We start from the raw sequence: 27,980 nt of genomic DNA, 5'->3' as shown, positions 1-27,980 counted from the left end.
ACCCTTGAGGTTGTCCAGGTCGAGGGCCCATGGGAATTCAAACACGGGGATCAGGACAAATGGGCAAGGGAAGGGAAAAGGAAGTTGCTCCCTCAGAGGGAAGCTGGAAAGAGAGTAAGGAAAAAAAAAAAAAAAAAAAAAAAAAGAAAGAAAAAAAAAGACAGCCAAGTAATGGGAAGTGAGAGATGGCCTCCCACAACCGACGCCTCCCGGGTTCTCTCGCTCGTTTCGGAAACTTTTCCTCTTAGGCTCCAGTGCGGCGCACCTGCCCCTCGAGGCTGGGCCTGGGGAGCGAGCCTGGGGCAGGCTGGGAAAGTCTTGCTAGGAGAGCCTCCGCCCTGGCGGGGTGGTGGGGAGATCGCAGGGAGGAGTCATGGGGCGAGAAACGGAAAGACTACATCTCCCAGGCCGCCACGCTTTCCAGCTGGAGTCCTAGGGCGCCGACTGCTCCCCAGTTTCCGTAGGCAAGCGCCAGGCTACCGCAGCTATTGTGCGCAGCGATATCGCCCTCCTCTTCCCTCTCGGGTGTCTCGGGAGGAAGGCTACGTCTCAATTGCCGCCGGGGCTTAACCCCTCCGACGCCTAACAGGACAGCAGGCCGGCTCCCTTGGACCAGGAAGAACTCTTGGGAGCGAGAACACTCTGGTCACGCAATCCCAGGGTGCGAGGAAGACAGCCGAAGAAGGAGCCCGAGGGCTGGGGCTCGGCACAAAGGTTCGCTGGGGCGGGGCGGCAGCTCTGGCTTTAAGAAGGGGGAGGGGATAGTGCAATCAGGGTTGCCCGCGGAGTTCGGCAAAGGAAATCTTCGGCTAGCTCGGGAACGAGGAGCGAGGAGAGCAGGCTTCCAGGACCAGCGCCCACCCCAGCCTCCACCCCGGGCGGGCCGAAGTGTCACGTTTGCAGTGGCTCAGGAAGGACTCCCGCTGGTCTCCGGAGGCAGGCTGGGCTGCCTGTCGGGGGAGGCAATGCCTTGGGGGCATGCTGCTTGCTAGGCAGAACCCCTCCGGGGTCGGGCTGCATTAGTTAGCTTTCTGTGTCATCTGAAGCAATTGCCGGCCGCCCGCTTCTGGCACAGACCAGCCAGCTTTACCCAGGAATCTCCACGGAACAGGTACCTGTCCTCCAAAGGGAGGGAGGCTACGAGTTTCCCAGGCGGGTCCCGCGCTCAGTTCCTCCCATCTGCTCCCCCCTACTGTGCCGCTGATGCTCTTGGTCTTTGTGTCTTTCCTCTCTCCTTTCAGCCCTCGCCATCAGAACCATGGGGCATCCCCCGCTGGAGTTCAGCGACTGCTACCTGGACAGCCCCGATTTCCGCGAGAGGCTCAAGTGTTACGAGCAGGAGCTGGAGAGAACCAATAAATTCATTAAGGACGTCATCAAGGATGGCAACGCGCTTATCAGCGCAATGAGAAGTAAGTGGAAGGTTTCGATGGATGAGCTGTTTCCCTGAGCTAGTGGCTCTGGCCTTTAAGCTCTTCCACACCGCAGGGGAAGGGAGGATTCACGGTGCTTCCCAATCCAGTTCTCTGGGGCGAGTGGGTTTCTGAACACTTCGGAAGCGGGGTCAGTTGAAGTGGAAGGTGGTGGTTGTAACTAGAACTTTGGTGGCCTTGACTTTGTAAGACTTGATCTGTACCTGTGCCAAGGACCCTCTTGCTCTCCGACTATCCTTACTTGGCAGATTGGTGTTCGGAAGGGATAATTTGCCTGTACTGTTGCTCATGTTTAGTACTCATGTCTTGGGTAAGGAGACATTCAAGCTGACCAAGGAACTGCCCTATGCCCTAGCACCTCCTAAAGAAGAGAGGTTTGAAGCCAGCAGCTGGAGTAATGGTTTTGTCCTGGCTTCTGGTTGCTAACGGAGGATGGTGGGGGCAGTTAAAAAAAAAAAAATTACCTGTATCAACCTGTTTTCTAAGGAAAGCACCTTTGCCCCAGTGACTTTTTTCCTTTAAGGTCCTGAGCTATGGTTTTGGTCAGAGTCAGTCTAAGCCCAGAATTATTGGATGGCCTCACGTGCCCCTGAATTCTGCTTGGGGTGAAACTGAGACCTGCCTGGTACCTGGCATAAGGAGCCCAGCCCCCAGGGAGCATACTTCAGGGCCAGGGTTAAGGGCCACTGGTCCGAAGGAACCTCATCTAGCTTGGCTTTCCCAGTGGTCACAGCTGACAGCTGTGGGACCCTACCCCCCTTCCCCACTGTGTGGAGTTTTTATTTCTGCTAGTTGGCAGAAGGCTTGGAGTAAGAGAAAGAATAATAAATATTCCCAACAAGAGTGCAGGCAAGCCAGCCCATTGTGCCAAAGTACATATACCCAGAAGAATGGAGGATAGCGATTGGGTGGAGTGATAGGTTTTTCTCTTCTTGGCTGAAAAGTCGTTGCAAAAAATAAAGTCACTGGTCAGAGTCACTGGTAAATATGTCCTGTCTGCTTATAACTTTGTTCTGAATGGGCTTATCCCCGAAAAACTGTGTCCAGAGTCCAGTGTTGGGGACCTTCTCAAGGCAGATGGAGCCGATGAAGAGCAGGGAGAAAGGCTTGGGAGTGCAGTGGTAACAGCTACCAGCTGGTATTTGTGTGCAGCTCTTTTGCTCCTGGGAATCTGTGCTTTCACTGCCAGTGTTGTCTGCCCACTTTGGTGAGAGTATATCAATTGCCCAAGTTCCTGCTGGTCATTTGATTGAGTTTGATTATTTAATTTTTTTTGTCGTATTGTGGTCGAAACAAGAGCACACTCTTGGCAGCACCTTCAAGATGGGGTATTTGAAATGCTGATCCTTAGAGACGTATAGGCTAGGCTTTGGGGTGTGTTGCCACTTAATAGAACTCACTGAGGGGTTAAAGATATGCAAGTTATGCCACAAAAGTAGTTAGAGAGATTGAGGGTTCATTGAAAGGAAAAGGGGAGAATGTTCGGATTTTTAAAAATTTTTACTCATGATAAACTGCTTGGTGTAGTATCTACAGTCAAATGTAGCTCATCATAAGCCCCAGGAAGGGAATGGTTTTGTGAAGTGTATGGTAAGCTGAAATTGTTTGTGCTAAAAAGTGACCAGCTACAGAGAGATTAAGATTAACATTAACGTTTGAGGAAGGGCAGATTTTTGTATGCTAGGGGCAAGTAGTGGTTCTTATACTCTTTCCTTCTTCTCTGAGACTGAGACTGGTAAGAGTCAACAGTTATGCAGGCCTAAACCTTTGCAGATGGGTGGAAGATCCAAGAAATAGTTTGGCCCATGGTGTTTCTTGATATTCAGGGTGGTTTTCTGTTTCCGAATATACATAGAAAGCCAAAATAGGGCAGGGAGGAAATAAAACCCAGCAGCTAACCCACACTCCATTTCTTTTCCTTTAAGTTGTATGATTCTAAAAACATGATTAGATAGAGGCAAAGGCGGGATGTTTCCCACTGTCTTGACCACAGTAATGTTTATACTCCCACTCTACTTCCTCACACTGTGCTAGCTTTTTGAGAATAAGTGGGGAAGCAAAACAAAGGTATGCTTTTGCTTTGTGTGGAGGAAACAGGAAAAGAGAACCCTGGAACTGGAGTTAGAAGACGTGGCTTGGCTTCGCCATCTTGGAATAAGATGGCACAGATTGCTGACTTCATCTGTTAAATAGGGGTGATTATACCCATCTCACAGGGTGGTTGTGAGACTCAAAGGAGTTAATGGATTATGAAAGTGCTTTTTGAATGGAAACAGCTAAACATAGAACGTTGTTGATAATATGTCTTTAGGCTAATAATGTAGCTGCTGGTGAGTGTGTATTTTTCAGTAGGTTTCTGAAGGGAAATGAATAAGCAGAAGTAGTTGGAAACATATTTTTTGCTGTCATCTTATTGGAAAATGTCACTCCCTACATTGGCATGTCTCAGCGATTAATTTTGTATTCACGTGTGGGGATTCATTTTGGCATTTGGAGCTTGGCATTAACGTCAGAAAGAATGACACCTTTCCATTTAACTCACTAAATTGACTAGCAAATCAAATGGCTAGTGTTTCTAGGAACCAATGAAACTTGGTGCATTGTGCTGCAAAAACTAGCTGCAGTTTTTGTTAAAGTTGCTAGCCTAGGTGGAACTGGATTTCTACATTTATCCTACTTGTGTCTGATTTTGTACAGAGCTCCAGATAAGGTTTAAGTCACAACTTCGTGTCATGATTTAGTCATTAAACATAGGTCCCTTTTGAATATTTAGATTTACTTACATCTGTACTCAGAGGTAATTGATGTTATGAACAATACTCAACATGTCTCCCTTGGGGAAGTGGTTGATTTCCCCCCTTTAAATGTGATTTATTTATAATCGTTGGGGTACAAGATGATGATTATAACTTAAACTAGTGGAAAATAAAAGCACCATGACTCTGAAAGGTGAACATATTGCCCGCTTTTCTGTTTGTCCTTTGTTTTTATGTTGGCAGTTTTGGTCCCTGGTGGTGTTTGAATATTTTCTAAGCACTCAGGCTAGGAATTACTCAGAACAAGTGACGTGGCTCCTGCTTATATCACAAGGCAACATGATACACCTAATAAATGATATATATAGTTCAGTGAACACATACCATTCATTCAGTAAATACTTGTGCACATACTATATTCAAGCCACTGTGTTCAGGGCTGTCACAGATGTGGCAGGCTTAGTCATACATGGGTCCTGCCCTCAGAGAGTTCCTAGACTAGTAGGAGAGAAAAGACATGGGTAGAGATCACTATCCTGTAAGGCAGTAGATATGGATCAGAGCCATAAGAATGAAACAGGTGGGGCGCCTGGGTGGCTCAGATGGTTAAGCGTCTGCCTTCGGCTCAGGTCATGATCCCGGGGTCCTGGGATCGAGTCCCGCGTCGGGCTCCCTGCTCCTTGGGAGCCTGCTTCTCCCTCTGCCTCTCTCTCTCTCTCTGTCTCTCATGAATAAATAAATAAAATCTTAAAAAAAAAATTATTTCAAGAATGAAACAGGTGGATATCAGGGCACAGGACACCAGCAGGAGAGCTCATTTCTTGGTGGGAGGGCAAGGAAAAGGAAAGGAGGAAATGGCATTGGAATTTGACAGAATTCATACTTACTGCTTGTTTAACTGTTCCCAGTGCCAGGCATTAAAATATTTTAATAGCCTTATGAGATAAGGATTATTATTCCCATTGTATAGATGAGAAAACTGAAGTTCAGAGGTGCTAAGTAACTTCCTCAACAAATAAGGGCGAGAGTCTGAATTAGAACCCAGACCTGACTCTAAAGGCCCTGCTTATACTTTACTGTGTTGCACTGTATTCGGGATGAGGCATTTCATGTAGTAGGAATGACTTAGAAGATATAAAGGGACAGCAGATAATTGAAGTCATCTGCAGTGGATAGGTTGCAGGAAGGACGTTTTGGGAGATGAGGTTGGACTGGAAGGTTGAGGCCTTAATTGTGCAGGGACCTGTTAAATACTTCAGATTTTTCTTTATAGATAGAGGGAATATTAAAAATGTTTTTCGTTAGGAGAGAGGCATGGTGGCAACTGCCTTCGGCTCAGGTCATGATCCCAGGGTCCTGGGATCGAGCCCCGAATCGGGCTCCCTGCTCTGCGGGAAGCCCGCTTCTCCCTCTCCCACTCCCCCTGCTTGTGTTCCCTCTCTCGCTGTGTCTCTCTCTGTCAAATAAATAAATAAAATCTTTAAAAATTTTTTCATATGTCATAAAATATTCTTCTGCTTTTGAATTTTTCAACTGTTTAAAAACATAAAAACCATTCCCACCTCAGCTAGGGGAGGGAGACATGCAAAAATAGGCAGAGGGTTGGGTTTGTCTGTCTGGTAGTAGTTGGCAGACCTCTGATATAACTAGTCAACCTAAAAAACCCTAATTGGATTTTTATTGGTAAGGCAATGAAAATAGCTAATGGTAGAATATAATGCCATATTTCACATTTCCATCAACTAGGTTTCCTTTGCTGTGCTGTTAATTGTGCCTGATCCGGATTCGGGGATCACAGGTTCAAGTGCTGTCAGAGGCCAAGGAGAAAACAGAAAAGTATAAAGCTGTTGGAAATGGGTTAATAGGGCTGGAATGATTGGGGCAAAATACAGCAGCCTCACCCCATTCAAATGGCCTTTACTTTTTTTTTTTTTTTTAATGTGCCAACTAAATAAAATACATTCAGAGCCTATATTTAATCAGATTGCAACTCCTGAGCTAGATGATCTAACTCTATTAGTCTATGAGTCTTGGATGCTTATATGCTAGGGAAATGAAAGGCAATAGTCTCCAGATAGAGATTTCTCTGGGGAAGCACTACTGGGCACTGTTTCCATATGAGCAGAGACAGAATGATAGTATAATGGGGAACAATCTCTAGACATGACGATTAGATACCTGGGTATGGTTCTGTTACTAATGGGATCTGTGACCTTCGTAAGTCATTTTTTTGGGGCCCCAGGTCTGCAGCTTTATAAAGGTAGGGGCTGGGCAGGAGATCTGTAAGCTCACTTTCAGCTCTAACATTCCATGGCTTTTGTTTTGTTTTGTTTTGTATTGCATATTGTGGTTTAATCATTTGGGAAAGAAATGACTAACCCAATTATAGGAACTTATTTTATGCCTACATAAATTTTCACATTATTGTAGTGTACATGTCAGTATTTAGTTAAATAGAAACATTTAAACAAAAATTTTAGTCTTTCAAAAACCAAGGATAGCATACATTATGTATGTTTGTATATATAAAGCAGATGTCAGAAAAAAAGAATTATATCACTAAGCCTACCCATGTACATGTACAGTCACACATACATAGGCTGTCTGGGACTAATGAAAACTTATGTTTTAAAAGAATACAAAAGAGGGGTGTCTGGCTGGCTTAGTCAGTAGAGCATGGGGCTCTCGATCTTGGGGTCATGAGTTCGAGCTCCATGTTAGGTGTACGGATTACTTACATAAATAAACTTCAAAACATTAAGAAAATAAAAATATAAAAGATGCATTCTGTACTAAAAATGTACATGAAGTTGATAAAGTAGAAATCATATAATTTCTATAGCTTTTATAACCTAGTCTTAAATTCTTTAAAAATGTCCACTTTCTTATATTCTGTACTTTTAAAGACAAGAGTTTTAGATGTTTACATTAAGGTGACCTTTTGGGGTATCTGTTCACCTCTTGCTTTGGCAACTGGGGCACCTGTCTGGTAAGTGCTTTCTTGGAAGGACGGATTGATTCCTTCTGTGAGGCAAATTTGATCTTGAATATCAATGGGGAGCCATCTCTAGCTTGACACAGAGAGTACCTGGTTGCTAGTTCCAACTCCTGTCACTAGCTTGCTGTATGACATTGAATAAGTCTTTAGCTTTGTGAGCCCGAGTTTTCCCATTTGTAAAATTAGAGTTTTGGTCAGTAAGCCTTAGCATTCCTCCTGGCTTTATCATTCTCTGTTTTCTGGGCTGCAACTGTCTTGCTCATAGTCAAGCAGCCTAAATTGATTCTGTTATAAACTTTAGAGCCAATTCACCTTTACTCTGGAAGAGTAGGCAAGGGGAAAATCAAACTGATATGTCTAGCATAAGTAGATGACTTGACTCGTGCTAACTTATCTGATTATCTTCTTGATGAATGCTTCCTGAAAGGTGTTGCCTGATGGCCTTTCATTCTGTCCTGAATAGCTCTCTAGTGAGAGAACCCAAAGCTTTTAATTCCTTTGGGGTAGGTATAGTGTCATGGTGTGCAGGGAGGAGTTGGTGATGTAATATACATTCTCAGCAGATATCCTGTCATTACCTTGGTGATATTTAATTAGTGCCTTAGAACACATGGGGTTATTTTAGATATTCTCTGAAGTCAGACCAATGTAATGAGTATGTCATATGGTACAGTTGTTAGTAAGTGTTAACCGGTGTCGAATGGAATTTGGTGGAGGCATTACTGCCATGTTCATTGAAGGCCCTCAGGAAACCAGATTCCAAAGTCTAAAGTAGTTGCACTAGTAGTGCTGTAGGGACTTGGGAGGAAAAGGGAACCAAACCAGCCTTTCAGTATGACCATTTATAAGAAGTTTTTTGTTGGGGGGAATGGGGGGTGGTGTTGGGATGGGGTAGGGAATGTTGTGGCTTAACCTGCTTGTTAAGAGAAGTTTTTCAGAGTTAATAGTGATGAAGGGAAGTTACTTTTCAGCTTAATTTTTATAGCCTCACTTGTTAAAGCATAGCCACAGTCTTGTTTATTCTGGTATCTGTTTCTCTAATCATTTACTATAGGAATTTTCTAAAGCCCATGAAGATCTAGAAGGAAATATGGGTTTCCAGGGGAGTACCCTGGAAATCTTGAGCTGATTTTTTTTGCTAGTGGGGTAGAGAGCCCACATGATGCTTTATTGGACTTGCATCAAGTGCTAAAGCCTTGCACAATGTAAAGGCATTTCAATTTAATTCAACATGGATTTGCTAAGCACTTATATGTGTCAGGTACTATCCTGGAAATTGGGGGAATAATGGTGAATAAGGCTGCTATGGGCTCTCCCTCTTGGAGCATACATAAAACATCTGATTGCTCATTTAAATAATTTAATTACAATTGTAAGCATAGCAGTGAAAAGTTCAGGGTATGATGTATATTCTATCACATGTCACAAGGAGGATCTTTGTGGGGGAGAAAAGGGAGTTAGACTATGGGGATGTAACTGTCCATAGGAAAAAGAATGAACTGAAAAAGGAAGAGTTCGTAAGTCAAAGCTACCTGTCTTACTACCCTTCCCTTGGTAGTTAATGGTCCTGGCTAATGGTAGTTAATAGATACTTCAAATGAGTGGAAATTTTCTCAGAAACAGACAGGGTGTAGTACATTTCATGGGGTCTTCAGCGAAAATCTAAAGTACCTACTATCTCCTTTTATAAGTATATTACAGTTTTTTTTTTTTTGATTGGTAACACATGAGCATGGTACAAAATTCAAAAGGTACAAAAGGCTAAACCTTCTGCCTCCTCTTATGTCCCAGTTCCCCAGTTCTCCAGCCTAGCAGCAACGGCGGGTAGCTGTTTGTTTATTCTTTAAAAAGAGTTTACCCCATTGCTTCTTTTAACTTCTGTTTCCTCAGGAGTGTGTTTCATTGTAGGCAAATTTCCAGCCACACTGGGGCAAGATTTCTTTAAAATTGTGTTTGGAGGGAATGGTAGATTAAATACCTCAGAAAATCAACTCTGTAAAAGCAAAAAGGACACTGGCAAAAATTATCAAAATTAATTTTTTCAGAACTCTGGAAATTAACCAAAAGGCTTGCAACAATCTAGAGTGTTTACTGATGAAAAGATGTTGAACCTTTGTAGCAGCAGGGTTTGTGGCATTTTAACTTAACCTGTCTCATTTTCCCTTCTCCATAGTTTTGGGGTAACCTTGAAAACCAACAGCCTCATAACCACTTTAGCTGTGGAAACCAGCCCTTTTAGCATCTGAGGGGGAAGACTGGGTTTGTAGCTCCTCAAGAACTCACATACCCAGAGTCTTGTCGCTATTTAACCTGTCTCAAAGCTACCTAGAAAAGCCCATTTATAGGACTTCTCTTTACTTCACCTGACTTAGGGCTAGCTCAGTGAGAAAAGTTCTATCCCTAGGGTGTTTAACATTACAGCTGCGTGAGACTGCAATACCAGTAGGGCAAGCAAGAGCCTGGCCAAAAACATGAAAGGAAGAAATAGGGAATGAGATACCCACTGGGGGCTTTGGAAAGCTCTGACATATTCTTGGAGATCTAGAAGGCCATGTGCATGCCCAGGACTATGCATGTGCCTAGAAAAGACCTCAGAGGGCTCTAATTTCTCCCCTATGTCCGAACTTGAGGCAGAGTTGTGAAGTACCTGGCTGAGTGTTGAGGGAATGTCCCGACATACACACAGAACCCCTTGGCAAAAGGTGGCAGTCTTAATGGTTCAAGACATTTAAGAAGGTCTCTGAAAAGTCACTAGCTGGCCACTAAGCTAACCAAGCAGAGATGTCAGTGGCAAGGAATACAAGGAATACAAACATTACAGAAATAGTCCAAGAAAGACACTAAACAAAGCAACAACAACAACAACAATAGCAACAAGACCTGGGTGGGAGTCAGGATCTGATTTCCAGAGGTACCACATTATATATATATATATATTTTTAAGATTTTATTTATTTATTTGACAGAGAGAGATGGAACACAAGCAGGGGGAGTGGGAGAGGGAGAAGCAGGCTTCCCGCAGAGCAGGGAGCCCGATGCGGGGCTTTATCCCAGGACCCCGGGATCATGACCTGAGCTGAAGGCAGATGCTTAATGACTGAGCCACCCAGGCGCCCCCACATTATATTGTTTAAAATGCCCAATTTTCAAAAAAAATAATCAGGCATACCAAAAAAATATGACCTCTATGTAGGAAAAAAAGCAGTCAGTAGAGACTGTCCCTGATGTGGCCTAAATGTTGGAATTTAGACAAAAAATTTAAATCACCTAATATAAATATAATCAAAGAAATAAAGGAAACCATGTCTAAAGATTTAAAGGAATTCATGAGAACAATGTATCAACAAAGAGACACTACAAACAAATAAATATTATAAAGAAGAACAAGAGAAATTCTGGAGTTGAAAAGTAAAATAGCTGAAATGAAAAATTCACTAGAGAAGTTCAGTAGCAGAATTGAGCTTGCAGAAGGAAGAGTAAGGAACTTGAAGATTGAGATTATCTAGTTTGAGCAAAAGAAAGAAAAAAAAAATGAAGAAAAATGAACAGAGCCCCAGAAACTGTGGGACACCATCAGGTATATAAGATATGCATAATGGAAGTCCCAGGAGAAAATAGATTGAAAGGAGCAGAAAGAATATTTGAAAAAATAATGGCCTAAAATTTCCCAAATTTGATGAACAACACTAATCTCCAGGTTCAGGAAGCTCAAAAAGCTCCACATAGGAGAAACTAAAGGAGAGCCATACCTAGATAGGTTATAGTTAAACAGTTAAAAACCAAAGACAGAGAGAATCTTGAAAGAAGCAAGAGAAAAGTAACTCACCAGGTAAATGGGATCCTTAAAAGATTAAAGGTAACTTATCAAGAACCATGGAGACCAGGAGGCAGTGCTGCTGAAATTCAAAGTGCTGAAAGAAAAATAATGACAACCAAGAATTCTGTATTCATGAAAACCATCCTTCCTCCTTCAAAAACAAAGGAGAAATTAAGACATTCTCAGGTAAACAGAACCAAAAACTGAGAATTTGTCACTAGCAGACCTGCCCTATAAGAAATACTAATGGGAATCCTTCAGGATGAAATGAAAGAATGATGAATGGTAACTCAAATCTGTACAAAATATGAAGAGTACAAGTAAATATAACTATATATGAAGACATAAAGACAGTATAACTGTCTTTTAGTAATTCTTTTTTTCCCTCCCTGATTTAAATGACAGCTGCATAACGCAGTATTTACAAAGCTATGTTGATGAGCTTATGATATATAAAGATGCCATACATATGACAATACAGCACAAAGCAGGGGAGAGGAAACAATTATACTGGCACCATTGTTTCTGTATGCTTTCTAAATTAGGTTAAAATTAATCTGAACCAGATTGTCTTAAATTAAGATGGTAATTGTAATCCCGAGGTCAGCCACTAATAAAACAACTAAAAAATATATAGTGAAAGAAACAAGGGAATTAAAACAGTACACTAGACAATATTTAACACAGAAGAAGGTAGTAATGGAGGAATAGAGGAAACAAGATTAAGATATATCAAAAATAAATGATAGACATAAATCCTGCCTATCTGTAATTATATCAGGTGTGAATGGAATACACACTGCAGTAGAAAGGCAGGAATTAGCAAAATGGATAAATTGATTAAAATATATACTGTCTTTAAGAGACACATTTTAGATTCAGAGACATAAATGGTTGAGAATAAAAGGATGGAAAAATATGCCAAGCAAACAGTAACCAAAGAGAGTTGTGGTGGCTATACTAATATCAGACAATGTAGATTTTTTTATTTTTTATTTTTTTTTAAAGATTTTATTTATTTATTTGACAGAGAGAGACACAGTGAGAGAGGGAACACAAGCAGGGGGAGTGGGAGAGGGAGAGAAGCAGGCTTCCCACGGAGCAGGGAGCCTGATGCGGGGCTTGATCCCAGGACCCTGGGATCATGACCCGAGTGGAAGGCAGATGCTTAATGACTGAGCCACCCAGGCGCCCCAATGTAGATTTTTTTAAAAAAGATTTTGTTTATTTATCTGAGAGAGAGCGAGCAGAGAGAGCAGCAGAGGGAGAGGGACAAGCAGATTCTGTGCTGAGTGTGGAGCCCGAAGCAGGGCCCAATCTCATGACCCTTGAGATCATGACCTGAGCTAAAACCAAGAGTCAGATGCCTAACTGACTGAGCTACCCAGGTGCCCCCAGACAACATAGATTTTAAGACAAAATATTTTTGACATACAAAGAAAAATATTTTATAATGGTAAACACAGTCCATGTATCAGGAAGATATAAAATTATAAACATATGCACCTAACAACAGAGCCTCATAATACATGAAGCACAAGTGACAGAATTGAAGGGAGAAATAGATACTCTAAAAATAGTAGTTGGAGACTTCAGTATTCCACTTTCAATAAGGAATAGATTAACTAGACAGAGATCAGCAAGTAATAGAAGACTTGAACAATACTATAAACCAACTAGACCTCTTACAGGTATTTGTAGAACACTCTACATGACAACAGCAGATACACATTCTTCTCAAGTGCACATGGAACATTTTTCAGGATAAACCTTCTGCTAGGCCACAAAACATGTATTTATTCACATGAATCATATTCTCTAGCTACCGTGGAATTAAATTACAAATCAATAACAAAAGGATACTTAGGCAGTTCACAAATATGTGGAAATTAGTTATCAGACTCCTAAGTGTCTTTTGGGCCAAAGAAATCATAAGGGCAATTAGCAAATACTTTGGAATGAATAAAAATGAAAAATGCCAGAAATTATGGGATGCAGGAAAAGCAGTGCTTAGAGGAAAATTTATAGCTTTAAACACCAACATCAGAAAAGAAGGGAGATCACATTTCAGTAATCTAACCTTCCACATCAAGATACTAGAAAAAGAACAAACTAATCCAAAAAAAAGTAGAAGGCAAGAAGAGATAAATATAAAGTGGAATTAAATGAAATAAGGAATAGGAGAGCCATAGAGAAAATTTAAAAAAATCAAAAGTTGGTTTTTAAAAAGACCAACAACATTGAGAAATCATTAGCTAGACTGGCAAAGAGAAAAGATAGAAGATTGAATTATTAAAAGCAGGAATGAAGGAGGGGACACTACCAACCCTATAAAAATTAAAAACAAAAAAAAGAAAGGGAATACTATGAATAACTTAATGCCAATAAATTATGTAATTTAGATGAGATGGTCAAATTTCTAGGAAGACACAGACTACCAAAATTGACTCCACAATAAATGGAGAATCTGTATAGACTTACAACAAGTAAAGATATTGAATTAGTAATCAAAATACTACCCACAAAGAAAAGCCCAGGCCTAGCTGGTTTCATTGGTGAATTCTTCCAAACATTTAAATAAAAATTAATACCCATCCTTTGCAAACGAGAGAGAGAACACTTCTTAACATATTCTCTGAGGCCAGTAGTAGCCTGATAGCAAAACTAGACAGCACAAGAAAATAAAACTATAGACCATAATCAAGTGGAATTTATCTCAGGAATCTGAAGTTAGTTTAACATCTGAAAATCGATCAATGTAATAATGCACCAAATAATTGAAATAAGAGAAGAAAACATATAATAGATACAGATATATTTTTTTAAAGATTTTTATTTATTAGAGAGAGAGCATGCTCAAGCACGAACTGGGGGAGGGGCAGTGGGAGAGGGAGAAGCAGACTCCCCACTGAGCAGGGAGCCATGATGCAGGCCTCCATCCCAGGAACTTGGGGTCATGACCTGAGCTGAAGGCAGACACTTAACCGACTGAGCCACCCTGGTGCCCCCATATGATACAGATATTTTAAAAACCTTATTATGTTAAAAACATTAAAACTAGGTATATCAGGTTAGTGGTTGTTTAGGACTGGGGGAGAGGGTCGTGATGTATTATGACTGTTAATAGGCGAAGGATTTCTGTTTGGGGTTGTGAAAATCTTCTAAAATTAGATTGTGATGATAGTTGTACAACTCTGTGACTATACTAAAACCCACTTAATTGTACATTTTAATGAGTGAATTTTGTGATATGTGAGTTATATCTTAAAGCCATTTTTTTTTCACATTGTGCATGTGAAACAGAGGTGCTTGGCTTATAGTCCTACTTTTTCCTTTGGTTCTTATAGAATAACAGACCTGGAAGGTTGTTTAGGAAACTTTACATCCACTCTGTTGAGTTTATGTCTAGGGAAAAGGAAGCCAAGAGAACTGACTCCTTCAGGGACCTAGAGCTGGCATCCAGATTGGGACCAGAATCAGATTTCCTGGTTTTTAATTCTAAGGTTCTTTTTATACTGTACTCTAAAGCGGGTATCTTGCATTAAAACTGCCTGGATATTTTTTATTGGGACTGGGGGTACTTTTGTTTGAAATGACCCAGTTGGCAGTAAAGAACTGGACCAGTAGTAAGTTTCCTTTCATTCCCTCCCCTCATCATGGCTGGGATTAGGGGTTTCCCTGTTAAGCAGTCTAGCCTCAATTTAATTAGGATCTGGTTGTGTTTTCTGTCCTTTGTCATAGAAGAACGGCTATACATTCTGATGGTGTGACACCGTCCTCATTGTTTCCTTCCCTAAGAGCCTACACCAGCTGGTTAGGCAGTTCCAGAGGCCTCCTCTCTTCTCTGCTCATTTGTTGATGTCTTTTGGCAAAAGCAGCTGCTTTTCTTGTAGTGGGTAGTGTCTAATTGGGAAATGTGTGGCATTACTAAAGGGTGACAAAGTCCTCCCCCCCTATTATTTTTATCGTAAGGCAGCATGAAATTTCTCCTCTAAGTGACAAGCAGTAGGCCCCACACTATAGTACCATATTAGGAACTTAAAGGCAGTTCTTTGCAAAAGGTTTTCATTAAGGACTTCCCAGAAATAGGAGGGCCACGTTTCAGCTTCCAACTCTCTTTCCAGAGCCAGGCTGTCGTGGAAAAGCCTTTCCATGTGATTGGAAAAATATGTATTTTGCATGTGGCAGTTGACAGCTGGGGACTAATCCTGAATTCATCCGTCCTGAATTCATTAGGTGGAGGGAGGGTGGTGAGTAACAAGCCATCAAGGTGTTTTATAGCTGCCCCTTACAACTTTTGTCTAGAGCAGGAGAAAAACTCCAAAGGGAGTTGTAGAGAGAATGTCCTTGTCACCATTGTCACCATGCTGAATTTCTCTTGCTCTGAACATGGTAAATATTGATAGCTCTCCATGTCTGGTTTGTCTGGAGAGATCTCTCTTCTAGAATCCCCGACCATGCCCAGTGTTTCAGGGTTTATGGGAATGATTATTCTGTTATGGCACTAAATAGGAAAGCAAAAGGTTATCAGTGTGCTAATTGGGTAACAGCTCAGCCAGGGATTGTATGGCTGCACTAGCAGAAAGGAAGGGGAGGGAAAGCTGGGACTTCTTGGCATTTTGTTTGCTTTTCCTTTGTGAAAAGCAGTTGCTGTTAATTTCCTTTTCTTTTTGACTAATGGGCCCAATCTTGCTGGAAATGGACGCATAGAGTTCCAAGGGCCCTTCAGAGAACATTTAACTCTTTCATATTTCAGATGAAGAAGCAAACTTAAGAGGGGATGTTCCTTGTCTAAGATCATGGAGCCAGTTAGTCAGAGAGTCAGTACTGGAACTCAGTAACCAGTCCCCTCTCCTGGGCTCTGTGCAATATCACTGTGCCTCACAAAACACTCTACTCTTCACAGCCTCTGCTGAGCCTATGATTTTTTTCAGAATCACTTTCAGATTGTGAAAGAAAAGACTTCTTTTCTCTTTACTGCCTCTTGCCAAGAATGCACCTCCAGTGTTGGCCTAAAGACAGCCGTGCATTTCACAGACCTGCGGGAATGGAGTAGGGGAAGGAAGGTTCAGGAAGGCTGAAGTTACTGCTGTACTTTTTCTAGTTGGCTCTTGCCTAGCTTGATGAAGCAGATCAGGAGAACGATCTTTTATAATAGAATTCCCCTCCAGATATGTGGAATTTAGAGAATCCAATTATGCATGAGGAAGAAGTAATTCTAATACAAATTGAGTTGTGTTTCAGGTATGGTGAAGTTTGTGCTGGGCAACAGCAAGGCTGGGATCTGTGAACGTGATCTTACTCGGGTTGACCAATTACCTGGATGTGGATATAGATATAGGCATAAACTGTGGATATAGATATGGGTATAAATTAACATTTGCAAAGCACTTTATGGTATACAAGGCACTTTCACATACGTTATGTAACTTAATCTGGGAAGGAAAATGTTCTCTCCATTTTATAGATGAGGAAACTAAGGCTTAGAGAGCTTAAGTACTTTCCCACTGCTGGTCAGTAGTAGGACTAAGCCTTAGATTTTCTGAGTAATCTTTCCGCTGTTCCACATTGCTTTTTTTCCCTTTAACGATGAAAGAGAATATAAGTGCTATTCAGAGGAACAGATAGTTTAGAAAGAACAGATATGAAAAAGAGATAAGTCGCCTTCTGTAGAGAAACAGGAGTAGCCACCAGTATGCGTGTATAGGGGAAGTGGCCATTAAGAAAGGTTTGAAAGCTGGAGAACAGCAGTAAAGAAGTGGGTAGCTGGGACGCCTGGGTGGCTCAGTCGTTAAGCGTCTGCCTTCGGCTCAGGTCATGATCCCAGGGTCCTAGGATCAAGTCCCACATCAGGCTCCCTGCTCGGCAGGAAGCCTGCTTCTCCCTCTCCCACTCCCGCTTGCTTGTGCTCCTGCTCTCGCTATCTCTGTCTCTGTCAAATAAATAAATAATAAAAATCTAAAAAAAAAAAAAAAAGAAGTGGGTAGCTGGCAGGGCGGATAGCCCAGAGCTCGTGGTAGAGTTTCTGGCATCATCAATCTACTGTGTGCTATTCTGGGAAGGCTGCTGTGAAGAAGACAGTCCAGACCAGTGTAGAGGTCTTTAAAGGAGAATTCTCCGAAGCCAATGGAGGTGGTGAAAAAGAATTGAAGAAGCTTCATATTGATGATGGGTGATGAGGGGGTTGGCCCTGGGCAACGTTCATTACAGATTTGGGATGTAAAATGAAGCTTAAAATAGTACATTAGCTAATAAGGAAGTAAAATAGGTGGGTATTTTAATAGGCCACTTAGTTTTCTATTCTAGAGGTTTCATTGGTGGTGCAGACATTTTTTAGTCCAAGTTATGTGAATGTTGACTTTTAGGGCTAATGCATATCTTGTTTGAAACCAGTTTCATCCTTAGATGGAGTTGTGTGTTTGCACTGATATCATACATAATAATACGTCATAAAAATAATGGAAGTAAAACATCTGTCTTAGTATTTTTCAGTTCGCCTGTTTTACCTACTATTTTAATTTGATCTTTACACCAACCCTAAGAGCTAATCAGGCAGGGTATTATTAGTGTTCCTCTTTATACAGGTGAAGTGACCAGGGGCAACTAATGGTCTCCCAGTATTACGGATGAGGAAGTTGAAATTCAGAGAAGTTAAGTGATTTGCTCAGTTATTCAGCTAATGTGTGGCAAATTGGGGTCCAAACCCGGATTTTCTGGCTCTCAAGGGCTTCAGATTTTATTCTTATTCTAATGTATTCTCTGTAGAATGGGGTCAGTAGTTATGCCTTACAGGGTGGGTTTGGGAAGTCTGTGTCTCTGGCTTTCTTGTATAGTCTCTTGCCATGGTAGGTACCTGATTCTCCCTGATGTGTGTCCCAGCTCTGGCCTGGCTTTGCACTCAGTCCTCTTCTGCTCCTTGAGCCTGCCCTGCTAACACCATTTTCTTATATATCTCACTATCTGTTAAACTCTTACTATTCAGTCTTCTCACTGTTGCCCATTGCCAGATGCCATCTCCTACCTTCTGGATCCTAGGAAGCCCTCTCAGAAACCTTGCCTTTCTGTGCCTTGTTTTTATGCCTAGCCATCTCTTTCTGCTCTGATGACTTACCTGCTACCCTGCGAATTGTGATTTAAAGTCTTTGGACCCCTCCTTCAATCCATGTGTTAGACAGCCCCTATTCAAAGGAGCTCATAAATATTAGGTGTGCCATGGTATTTAGGACCAATCCTTTGCTTCTCTCTTACCCCTGTGCCTTTAATCAGCTTCTGCTTCCCTGGTAATATGAGAATAATTGGCATGTTTCCTGGGCAAAGCCCATTATATAGATTTCCTTTGCAGCAAGCTGTTTTGCCCTGACCCATGTCTGGCATTATTACCAAAGCTATTGCTGGTGTTTTGTCAGGTCTAACAAGTCCAGCAGGATCTGGCTGATTAAAGCATTGAACCAGTCACTGGGCAAGGAGGCACTTGCTTGGCAAGTCTTCTTTCTAGGGAGGATTCTTTTCTCTCAGTAGCAGTCTCATCCTGAAGGAGTAAGTAGTCCTCTTTAGGACTGGCTTTCCCAAAGTGTGGCCCTCCAGGAGCTTCTGGGTGTTCGTGAAGGCTGCTGGACAATTGTGGCTTTGATGTTTCCTAGGGGATACTGTCTGAGTTTCTCCATCAGGCAAGAATTAATAATGTGATGTTTAATAAAAAAAAAATGTATCATTCCATTGGCATATCAGAGAATGTCACTCTGGTCTCTTTTGGATCAGCAAAGACTTTTGTTTTCTAATGGTGACAAGTAGAAGTTGATGGAATGGATACTCACAGGCATCGTATACTTCGAAGTGTTTTGTAGGCTCTGACTTTAAGAATAAGTGATTGAGGGAAACTTTCTAGCCTTGCGCCTTTGCTCTTTGCTCCTTCTTAGAAGTCCTGGGCTGAAGGGAGAGGGGATAAGGAGTTACTTGATTTCTCAAAGAGGTCTCCTTGCTCTGTTTGCACCAAAGCAAGGGTCCGCATACTATGGCTCATGGACCAAATCCTGCCCACCAACTATTTTGTAAATAATGTCTGTTTTTGTAAATAACATTTTATTGGCACAGAGCCACACCCACTTGTTTATATATTGTCTAAGGCTGCTTTTGCACTAAAATGGCAGAGTTAAGTAGTTTCAGCAGAGACAATATAGCCCTTGATGACTAAAATAGTCTGTGTAACACTAATTGGCTATTGTTGGGTAGGGCAAGATACGGAGTTTCTTGAACGTTCCTTGGGCCCTTTAGTTTTTGTCCAGCTTCATCTGGGTTTGTGTAGAGAGGTATATAAGGAAGTGGTTTTAGAAATAGCCTACTTCCTAATACACAATGAAGGCTTAGAATCCATATGGTACTACTAGGTGTTTTTGTTTCTGTTGTTGTTGTTGTTTGAATGGGTAAAAGCCTCCATCATCAGTGATGCATCCCTAATGCCTAGCCCAGGGCCTGACTCAGTCTCCGCTCTGGTCTCAAGAAGCTATCATCCAGGGTTTTTGCTTTCCCCAGTGACCAGTCAGAAGCACATTGCTTCTCCAGTGCAAAAATTGATCATCTTTCAGTATTTGGCCATGAACCCCTGTTTCCTCTTTCCCATTAGAGACCATCATTGGGTAAAAGATCATTGGAATCTTTTACAAATCCCCTGAAGAGTTTGTATGCATTTGTTGATTTTTTTTTAAAGATTTTATTTATTTATTTGAGAGAGAGAATGAGATACAGAGAGAGAGCATGAGAGGGGGGAGGGTCAGAGGGAGAAGCAGACTCCCTGCTGAGCAGGGAGCCCGATGCGGGACTCGATCTCCGGACTCCAGGATCATGACCTGAGCCAAAGGCAGTCGCCCAACCAACTGAGCCACCCAGGCGCCCCCATTTGTTGATTTTGAATTTTGAACTGGTATATTAAGCCCTAAGGTGTAATCTATGGCTTTGCTAGAAGGGAAACGCATGATTTCTGTTGTATGATTTGTCATAAAATAACAAGAATCTTTTCTTCTCCTTGACCAATTTGGGAACTTCTGGTTCATTAAAGGGGCCAGATAGCAGTTCCCTTGAGAGTTAACAATGAAGGTGACAGGACAGGAACCACAAAAGTCACAACTGGGCATGCTGCCCAGTCAGGCTTTCTCCAACTGGTCAGATATTATTTCAGAGGTCCAAAGAAATGGAATGTTATGAACAGGAGTACCTCTCAGCATTCCTGGTGTTTATTTATTCCTTGTGATTAATTGGTATGATTTTGGCATTTTGGTATGATTTAATATAAATTTTAAAAGCATGGCAATTGCTAGATGTGATTTCATGTTATTTGTGGTACCTCTACTAAAATGGAACAGTCTGACCTCTAAAACCTAGTTTTAGAGAATAACCACAAGTTCCCCTATATAAGTAAGGCAATCAGAATTACAGTGTTAGAAGGGGTCTGGGAGGTCATGGAGTCAACAACAGCTCTGTTTACCAGGCACCTACATCAGCCAAAATAGATGAGAACTAGAAAAGGTATGGGTTTAGATTGTGGCCTTAGGGATGTTTTCCATCATTAACTTCTGTCCTTTTGGGAGCACTGGGTACTAGTTTGTTAGGGAAAATATAACTTTTGGATCCCAGGGCTTTAATTAAGTCTTCTATTTTTTTTTTTCTTCAATCTTACCTAAAGGACACTTGGGACTAAAGTAGTTAAAGATACGCTCTTGGTTGAGGTTATGTTACTGAGCTTAGGTTTCAGCATATTCTCTGTCTAGGAAGTAAGAGTTTATCAGCAAAGAATGACATGGCGAGGCTTAGCACAGTAGCTTGATGTTTTGTGTATTCTAGGCACATAGATCTGGGTTAAAATTCCATATTTGCCTTTGACGGCATTTGGCAAGCTACCAGCCTCTTAAAGTCTCAGTTTCCTCAACTATAAATGGAGATAGTAATACCAACCTTGGTCATTGAGTGTATTAATGAAATAAGATATTTAAAAGTAACATGCTCTTCATAATTGTTAGGATCTCCTAAGTATTTTTTAAAAACATATTTGTGGCAAATGCTTGTGCCATAAATAAAGTTAAATTGTAGTAATCAACAACTTGGTTGGAGTTTGGATATGGGCCATTGAGAATTCAAGAATATGTTTTACAAAGAGAAGAGCAAAGGAACATGAGTCATAGTGCTTTCTGTCAGACAGCCCTGCAGAGATGCCCCAATGAAGAGTAAGTAAGGTAGGGACTGATCAGAAAGCCTTCTGATATAGCATATAAAAGAATTTCACTCACAAGGAAGGTATCAGTGTGCCTGATCTTGGTCTCCTTTTCTATAATAATAATTTGAGAAAGATTAGTATTGCTATTTGCAGTTGAGTGTCATATTTTTGCTGCAGTTCTTCTGGCACTGAGCAAGGGAACACTCTTTAGGTCTGGTCAAAATGCCTAACATAGTGCCTGACCCTCAGTATTCTCTAAGTATTCTATTCGAATGAATAATGAGAGCCATTTTACAACAGGTAAATTGAGAAAAAGAACAGTTAAGTGGCTTATCCAAGGAATAACACAGAAATTGTGGCCTTGTCCCTAATGGGACCTGGTCTCCTACTTTGGTTTTTTAACACAAATCCTTCCCTTTCCAGTCTCTCTTTCCTCTTGCCCCATGCATATCATGCAGTATAATGTAAAGGGACTTCCTTCCCCCTCACCAGCTGGTGATCAGCGTCTACCTAAATTAGGAGAGTGGGTTAAAAATGCAGTGAGAATGCTATATGGCAATTCAAAGTACAGTGTTTTAGCTAGGATTTCATAGTTGTTGACATTGCAACAAATAGGGAGGGCCCTTTTTTGTCTCTATAATCAGAGAAGAGGTTGAACAGAGGGGCCTAGGTGGGAGTATGGGGAAGGATGGGTGTCATGGCATGGATTTTATAGGTGTTGACTTTGAAGAAAAGCAGAGTAACAGTGATGTGTGGATATGGGTATAGAGGGTATATCTCATTCTACAGCCTTGGCTCCTTGGATCTGACTACATTCCTCAGGGAGGTGGCATTGATTAAAGTGAGTTATTCTGATAGAGCCACAGGGTAGGGCTAATGTACATTAATAAAACTGTGTATAGAAGTCCTCTCTCTGAATATACAGACACCCTCTGTCTCTAGAAAGCTGGCCCCTTTTTGAACTCCTCACTGTGCCCCAATTGTTGCAGAAGTAATTTGGAAACCCCAGCGGAAATACATAAACAGGGTCTGTTACACAGTGGACCTAAACAAGTTGGAGAGGTATAATTTCACATTCGATGGCAGGCTATTTGACTGTTTTTGTCTTTTCCTCTTCCTTTGCTTCCTGTCTGCTTTTGAGTCACTGCAGCAGCTCTTTTTTTCCTTTTTTTTTTTTTTCCTTTTTAAAGTCTTTTTTTTAAATTGAAGTACAGTGGACACACAATGTTACATTAGTTTCGGTTGTACAGCATAGTGATTCAACTTCTCTATATGTTATGCTGTGCTCATCACAAGTGTAGCTACCACCTGTCACCATACAATGCTATTACGATATCATTGACTAGATTCCCTATCCTGTACCATCCATCCATAACTAGAAGCCTATATCTTCCACTCCCCTTCACCCATTTTGACCAAACCCCACCCACCTACCCTCTGGCAACCATTACTTTGTTCTCCATATTTATAGGTCTGATTCTGCTTTTTTAAAAATTGGTTTTGCTTTTTAGATTCCACATATGAGTGAAATCATACAGTATTTGTCTTTCTATGACTAACTTTCTTTCACTTAGCATAATACCTTCCAGGTCCAGCCATGTTGTTGCAAATGGCAAGATCTCATCCTTTTTATGGCTATGTAATATTCCATTGCAAATATATACCACATCTTCTTTATCCATTCATCTATCAGTGGACCTTTAGGTTATTTCCATATATTGGCTGTTGTAAGTAATGCTGCAGAGAACATGTGGGTGCATATATTATTGTGAATTAGTATTTTCATTTTCTTCTGGTATATACCCAGAAATGGAATTGCTGGATAAAATGCAGTTCTATTTTTGGCTTCTTGAGGAACCTCCATTTGTTTTCCATAGTGGCTGCACGAAATTGCATTTTTACTAGCAGTGTATGAGGATTCATTTTTTCCCACATCCTTGCCAACACTTGTTATTTCTCATCTTTTTGATAATAGTCACTCTGACAGGTGTAAGGTGATATCTCATTGTGGCTTTGATTTGCATTTCCTTGATGAATAGTGATATTTAGAATCTTTTTATGTGCCTGTTGGCCATCTGATGTCTTTGGAAAAATCTCTATTCAGAGCCTCTATTTTTATTTATTTATTTATTTATAAAAGATTTATTTATTTATGTATTTGTTAGTTTATTTATTTACTTAGAGTGAGAGTGGGGGGAGGGGCAGAAGGAGAGGGAGAAAGAATCTGAAGCAGACTTCCCATTGAGCATGGAGCCTGACATGGGGCTCAATCTCATGACCCTGAGATCATGACCTGAGCTGGAATCAAGAGTTGGATGCTTACCTGACTGAGCCACCTAGGTGCTCTAAGATCCTCTATTTTTAAATAAAAAAAATTGTTTTTTTGCTACTGAGTTATATGAATTCATTATATATTTTGGATATTAACCCCTTATTGGATATATCATTTGCAAATACCTTCTTGTATTCCGTAGGCTGCTTTTTTTTGTTGTTGATGTTTTTCTTTTGTGTGCCAAAGCTTTTTGTTTTTCATGTAGTCCTAATAGTTTTTATTTGCTTTTGTTTCCCTTGCCTTAGGAGATGTATCTAGAAAATTATTGCCAGGGCTGATGTCAGGGAAATCACTGCCTGGGTTCTTTTTATTTTTTTTATTTTTTTATTTTATTTTATTTTTTTAAAAGATTTTATTTATTTTTATTTGAGAGAGAGAGAATGAGAGCGAGGGAGTACATGAGAGGGGGGAGGGTCAGAGGGAGAAGCAGACTCCCTGCTGAGCAGGGAGCCCGATGCGGGACTCGATCCAGGGACTCCAGGATCACGACCTGAGCCGAAGGCAGCCGCCTAACCAACTGAGCCACCCAGGCGCCCCTGCCTGGGTTCTTTTTAAGGATTTTTATGGTTTTGGGTTTCACATTTAGGTCTTTAATCCATTGTGAGTTTATTTTTGTTGATGGTGTTAAAAGATGGTCCAGTTTCATTCTTTAACCTGTAGCTGTTCAGTTTTCCCAGCACCTTTTATTGAAGAGACTGTCTTTTCCCCCTTGTTTATTCTTCCCTCCTTTGTCATAGATTAATTGACCCCATAATCACGGTTTATTTCTGGGCTCTGTATTCTGCTCTGTTATCTATGTGTCTGTTTTGTGCCAGTACCATACTGTTTTGATCATTATAGCTTTGTAATATAACATAAAGTCTAGAATTGTGATGTCTCCAACCTTGTTTTTCTTTTTCAAGATTGCTTTGGCTATTTGGGGTCTTTTGTGGTTCCATACAAATTTTGGTATTTTTTCTAGTTGTGTGAAAAATGTTGTTGCTATTTTGATAGGGATTGCATTAAATCTGTAGATTGCTTTTGGTAGTATGGAAATTTTAACAACATCTGTTCTACTAATCCATAAGCATGGGATATCTTTCCATTTATTTGTGTCATTTTCAATTTCTTTCATCAGTGTTTTATAGTTTTTAGAGTCCAGGCATTTGACCTCTTTGGTTAAGGTTTTGTTTAGGTATTTTATTCCTTCTGGGATAATTGTAAATGGTACTGTTTTCTTAATTTCTCTTTTTGCTACTTTGTTATTAGTGTGCAGAAATGCTACAGATTTCTGGGTATTAATTTTTTATCCTGCAACTTTACTTGATTCATCTATTACTTTTAGTAGTTTTTTGGTGGAGTCTTTAGGATTTTCTACATATAGTATCTTGTCTGCAAATAGTGAAAATTTTATTTCTTCCTTGCCAATTTGGATGCCTTTTTATTTCTTTTTCTTATCTGATTGCTATGGCTAGAGCTTCCAGTACTGTGTTAATGGTAAGTGGGGAGAGTGGACACCCTAGTCTTATTCCTGATCTTTTAAGGGAAAAGCTCTTAGTTTTTCACCATTGAGTATGATGTTAGCTGTGGACCTTCCTCATATGGCTTTTATTATGTTGAGGTATGTTCCCTCTACACCTAGTTTGTTGAGAGATTTTATCATGAATGGAGGTTGTACTTTGTGAAATGCTTTTTCTGCATTTACTGGGATGATCATATGACTTTTATCCTTTCTCTTGTTAATATGGTGTATCATGTGTATTGATTTTGTGATTATGGAACCACTCTTGTATCCCCAGAATAAATCCAACTTGATCATGGTTAATGATTTTCCTAATGTATTGTTGGATTTGGTTTGCAAATACTTTGTTGAGGATTTTTACATCTATGTTCATCAGAGGTATTAGCCTATAGTTTTCTCTTTTTGTAGTGTCTTTATCTGGTTTTGTTATGCGGGTAATGCTGGCCTTATAGAATGTATTTGGAAGCTTTTCTTCCTCTTCTCTTTTTTGGAATAGTTTGAGAAAAATTGGAATTAACTATTCTTGAAATGTTTGGTCAAATTCACCTGTGAAGTTATGTGGTCCTAGACTTTTGTTTGTTGGGAAGTTTTTGATTATTGATTCAATTTCATTACCAGTAATTGATCTGTTCAACTTTTTTATTTCTTCCTGATCAGTTTTGGAAGGTTATATGTTTCTGGGAATTTACCCATTTCTTCTAGGTTATCCAATTTGTTGGCATGTAATTTTTCATGGTATTCTCTTATAATCCTTTGTATTTCTGTGGTATTGGTTGTTATTTCTCCTCCTTAATTTCTGATTTTATTTATTTGAGTCCTCTCTTTTTTTTTTTTTCTTGATGAGTCCGGCTAAGATTAATCAATTATGCTGATCTTTTCAAAGAGCCAGCTCCTGGTTTCATTGATCTATTCTATTGTTTTTTTAGTCTCTATTTCATTTATTTCTGCTCTAATCTTTATCATTTCCTTCTTTCTACTGGCTTTGGGCTTTCTTTGTTTTAATATGACTCTTTAATTTTTCTTTAAACTGATTCATTGAAATTTCAAGATGATGCCTACTTAAGTTTTGGTTTTTCAGATTTCCTAAAAAACAAAAACAGAAAACCCCATGTATTAACATCTCCTTACCTTGTGTGACTTTGCCAGTTTCTATTTTCAGTTATCAGTCCTCATCTTTTCAGATAAAGTAATTGTAGTTGTTCCATTAGCATTTCATTTTAAAACACATCAGTTGCTTGGCCAGCATTTTGTCCTCTATTTCTGGATCATGTCCAGGTCTTCTATGACATTCTGAACATTGTCATCAGCATTCCAGGGCAATGCTGAAGCCAAGGGAGGCGATTTCAGTCTGCAAGGTGTATAATTCCCTGCCTAGTGATAATCACCATTTTGTTGGGCTTGTAATTTTTGGAAACAGTCCACACCTCCTCCCTTTGAGGACTGTAGCTGATAAAATGCTCTTCAGAGTTGCTGTACTTATGGAGATGCTTTGGTGTGTTCATGAGTGTCAGTGTGGTCTAGTACCAGGAAGACTGGCCTAGCATTCCTAGAACCAGGAGTCAAGTCCTAAATCTTTGCTACCCACATATTAGGTACAGTTTATCTTTTAGAGCCTTAGTTTCTGTATATGTGAGATGGAATCAAGAACACCTGCCCTGTTTACCCAGGTTCCTGAGATCAAGCCCTGTATTGGGTTCCCTACTCAGCAGGGAGTCTGCTTCTCCTTCTCCCTCTACTCCTCCCCAACCCCTCCCTGCCCGTGCTCTCTCATTCTCGCTCTCTCTCTCAAATAAATAAATAAATAAATAAATCTTTAAAAAAAAAAAAGGAATACCTGTCTTGTTTACCCCTTAAGATTATTCTGAGAATCAAGTGAAATTATAGAAGTTAGATTACTTTTTCATTAAGTGCTGTACACTGGTGGGAAATGTTGATTGATTGAGACTTAAAGATTATAGGATGTATCAAATAATTTTGCTTCCCTGACTTATTTATAAGCCATTGGACCAGTTGCTAATTAGGGTAACTAACCTAACGTGCATAAAAATGCTCTTACTGCCTCATTGCAGTAATAGCACTATGTATTTGAAGGTCAGTTTTCTTATCTCAATATCCAGAATAAAACTGGGAGTCTAAAGGTTGGCCTTAAATGGTCTTAAATAGCTAAAGTGGTTTTCACTGGACATTCTACTCCATGAAAGAGCATGTGGTTTCCTACCCCTCAGAAATTTAGAGGCAAAAACTAAGGAAGTGAAGATGAAGTAAGAAGGGGTCTAGAAACAGAACTTTGATATAAAGAATAAGTGATCAAATTTAATTGAATTAAGGTTAGGGAGGAAACTCAAAATATCTGAAAAACAGGTATAAAGTCTATAAAACATTTTGTTTGGGCTTATTTTGTGGAGGGATAAACAGTTCCATGTACCTGAACATTTGTTGAGTATATGATAGTCTTAGATTGATTGATGGTATCATGATGATGAAATTGAGTCATCCAAAATCTCTTTAGAAGGAAGTATTAAATGAAAGCTTTCCATTAAAATGGTTAAAATGAAGAAAATCAATGCTTAAAGGGTTAAGCCTCATTCAAATTAAAAATTAACTTTCTTTAATGATGCATTATCCAATAATGCTGAATAAATAGGACATTATTATATTAATATTTTAGTGATCATCATAAAATTATTTTTATTTATTTATTTTTTATTTGTTTTTAAGATTTATTTATTTATTTATTTGACAGAGAGAGAGAGAGAGAGACAGCGAGAGAGGGAATACAAGCAGGGGGAGTGGGAGAGGGAGAAGCAGGCTTCCCGCGGAGCAGGGAGCCCGATGCAGGGCTTGATCCCAGGACCCTGGGATCATGACCTGAGCCGAAGGCAGAGGCTTAATGACTGAGCCACCCAGGCACCCCTAAAATTATTTTTATTTTTCACAGC

The 27,980-nt window shown here is 40.4% G+C and overlaps 1 protein-coding gene across 4 annotated transcripts in view; it reads left to right on the top strand.

Moving 5' to 3' along the window:
- The first annotated feature begins 396 nt into the window (after positions 1–396).
- Positions 397–27,980, top strand: part of OPHN1 (oligophrenin 1) — a 729,824-nt gene continuing 702,240 nt past the window's right edge. For 2 of the 4 annotated variants that reach the window (XM_064574174.1, XM_064574171.1), the window contains exons 1-2: positions 397–714; positions 1,242–1,412. In XM_064574174.1, coding sequence (XP_064430244.1) covers positions 1,259–1,412 — 154 coding nt within the window. In that variant the 5' untranslated portion in view covers positions 397–714; positions 1,242–1,258. The remainder of the gene's footprint in view (positions 715–1,241; positions 1,413–27,980) is intronic. The other 2 variants (XM_064574172.1, XM_064574173.1) reach the window with 1 other exon arrangement.

The sequence above is a fragment of the Mirounga angustirostris genome, unplaced genomic scaffold (assembly GCF_029215605.1).
Source record: "Mirounga angustirostris isolate CCGP_5_RB_7025 unplaced genomic scaffold, mMirAng1.0.hap1 SCAF_11, whole genome shotgun sequence".
Classification (NCBI taxonomy): Eukaryota; Metazoa; Chordata; class Mammalia; order Carnivora; family Phocidae; genus Mirounga; species Mirounga angustirostris.
This window is presented reverse-complemented; position numbering and strand designations above follow the sequence as displayed.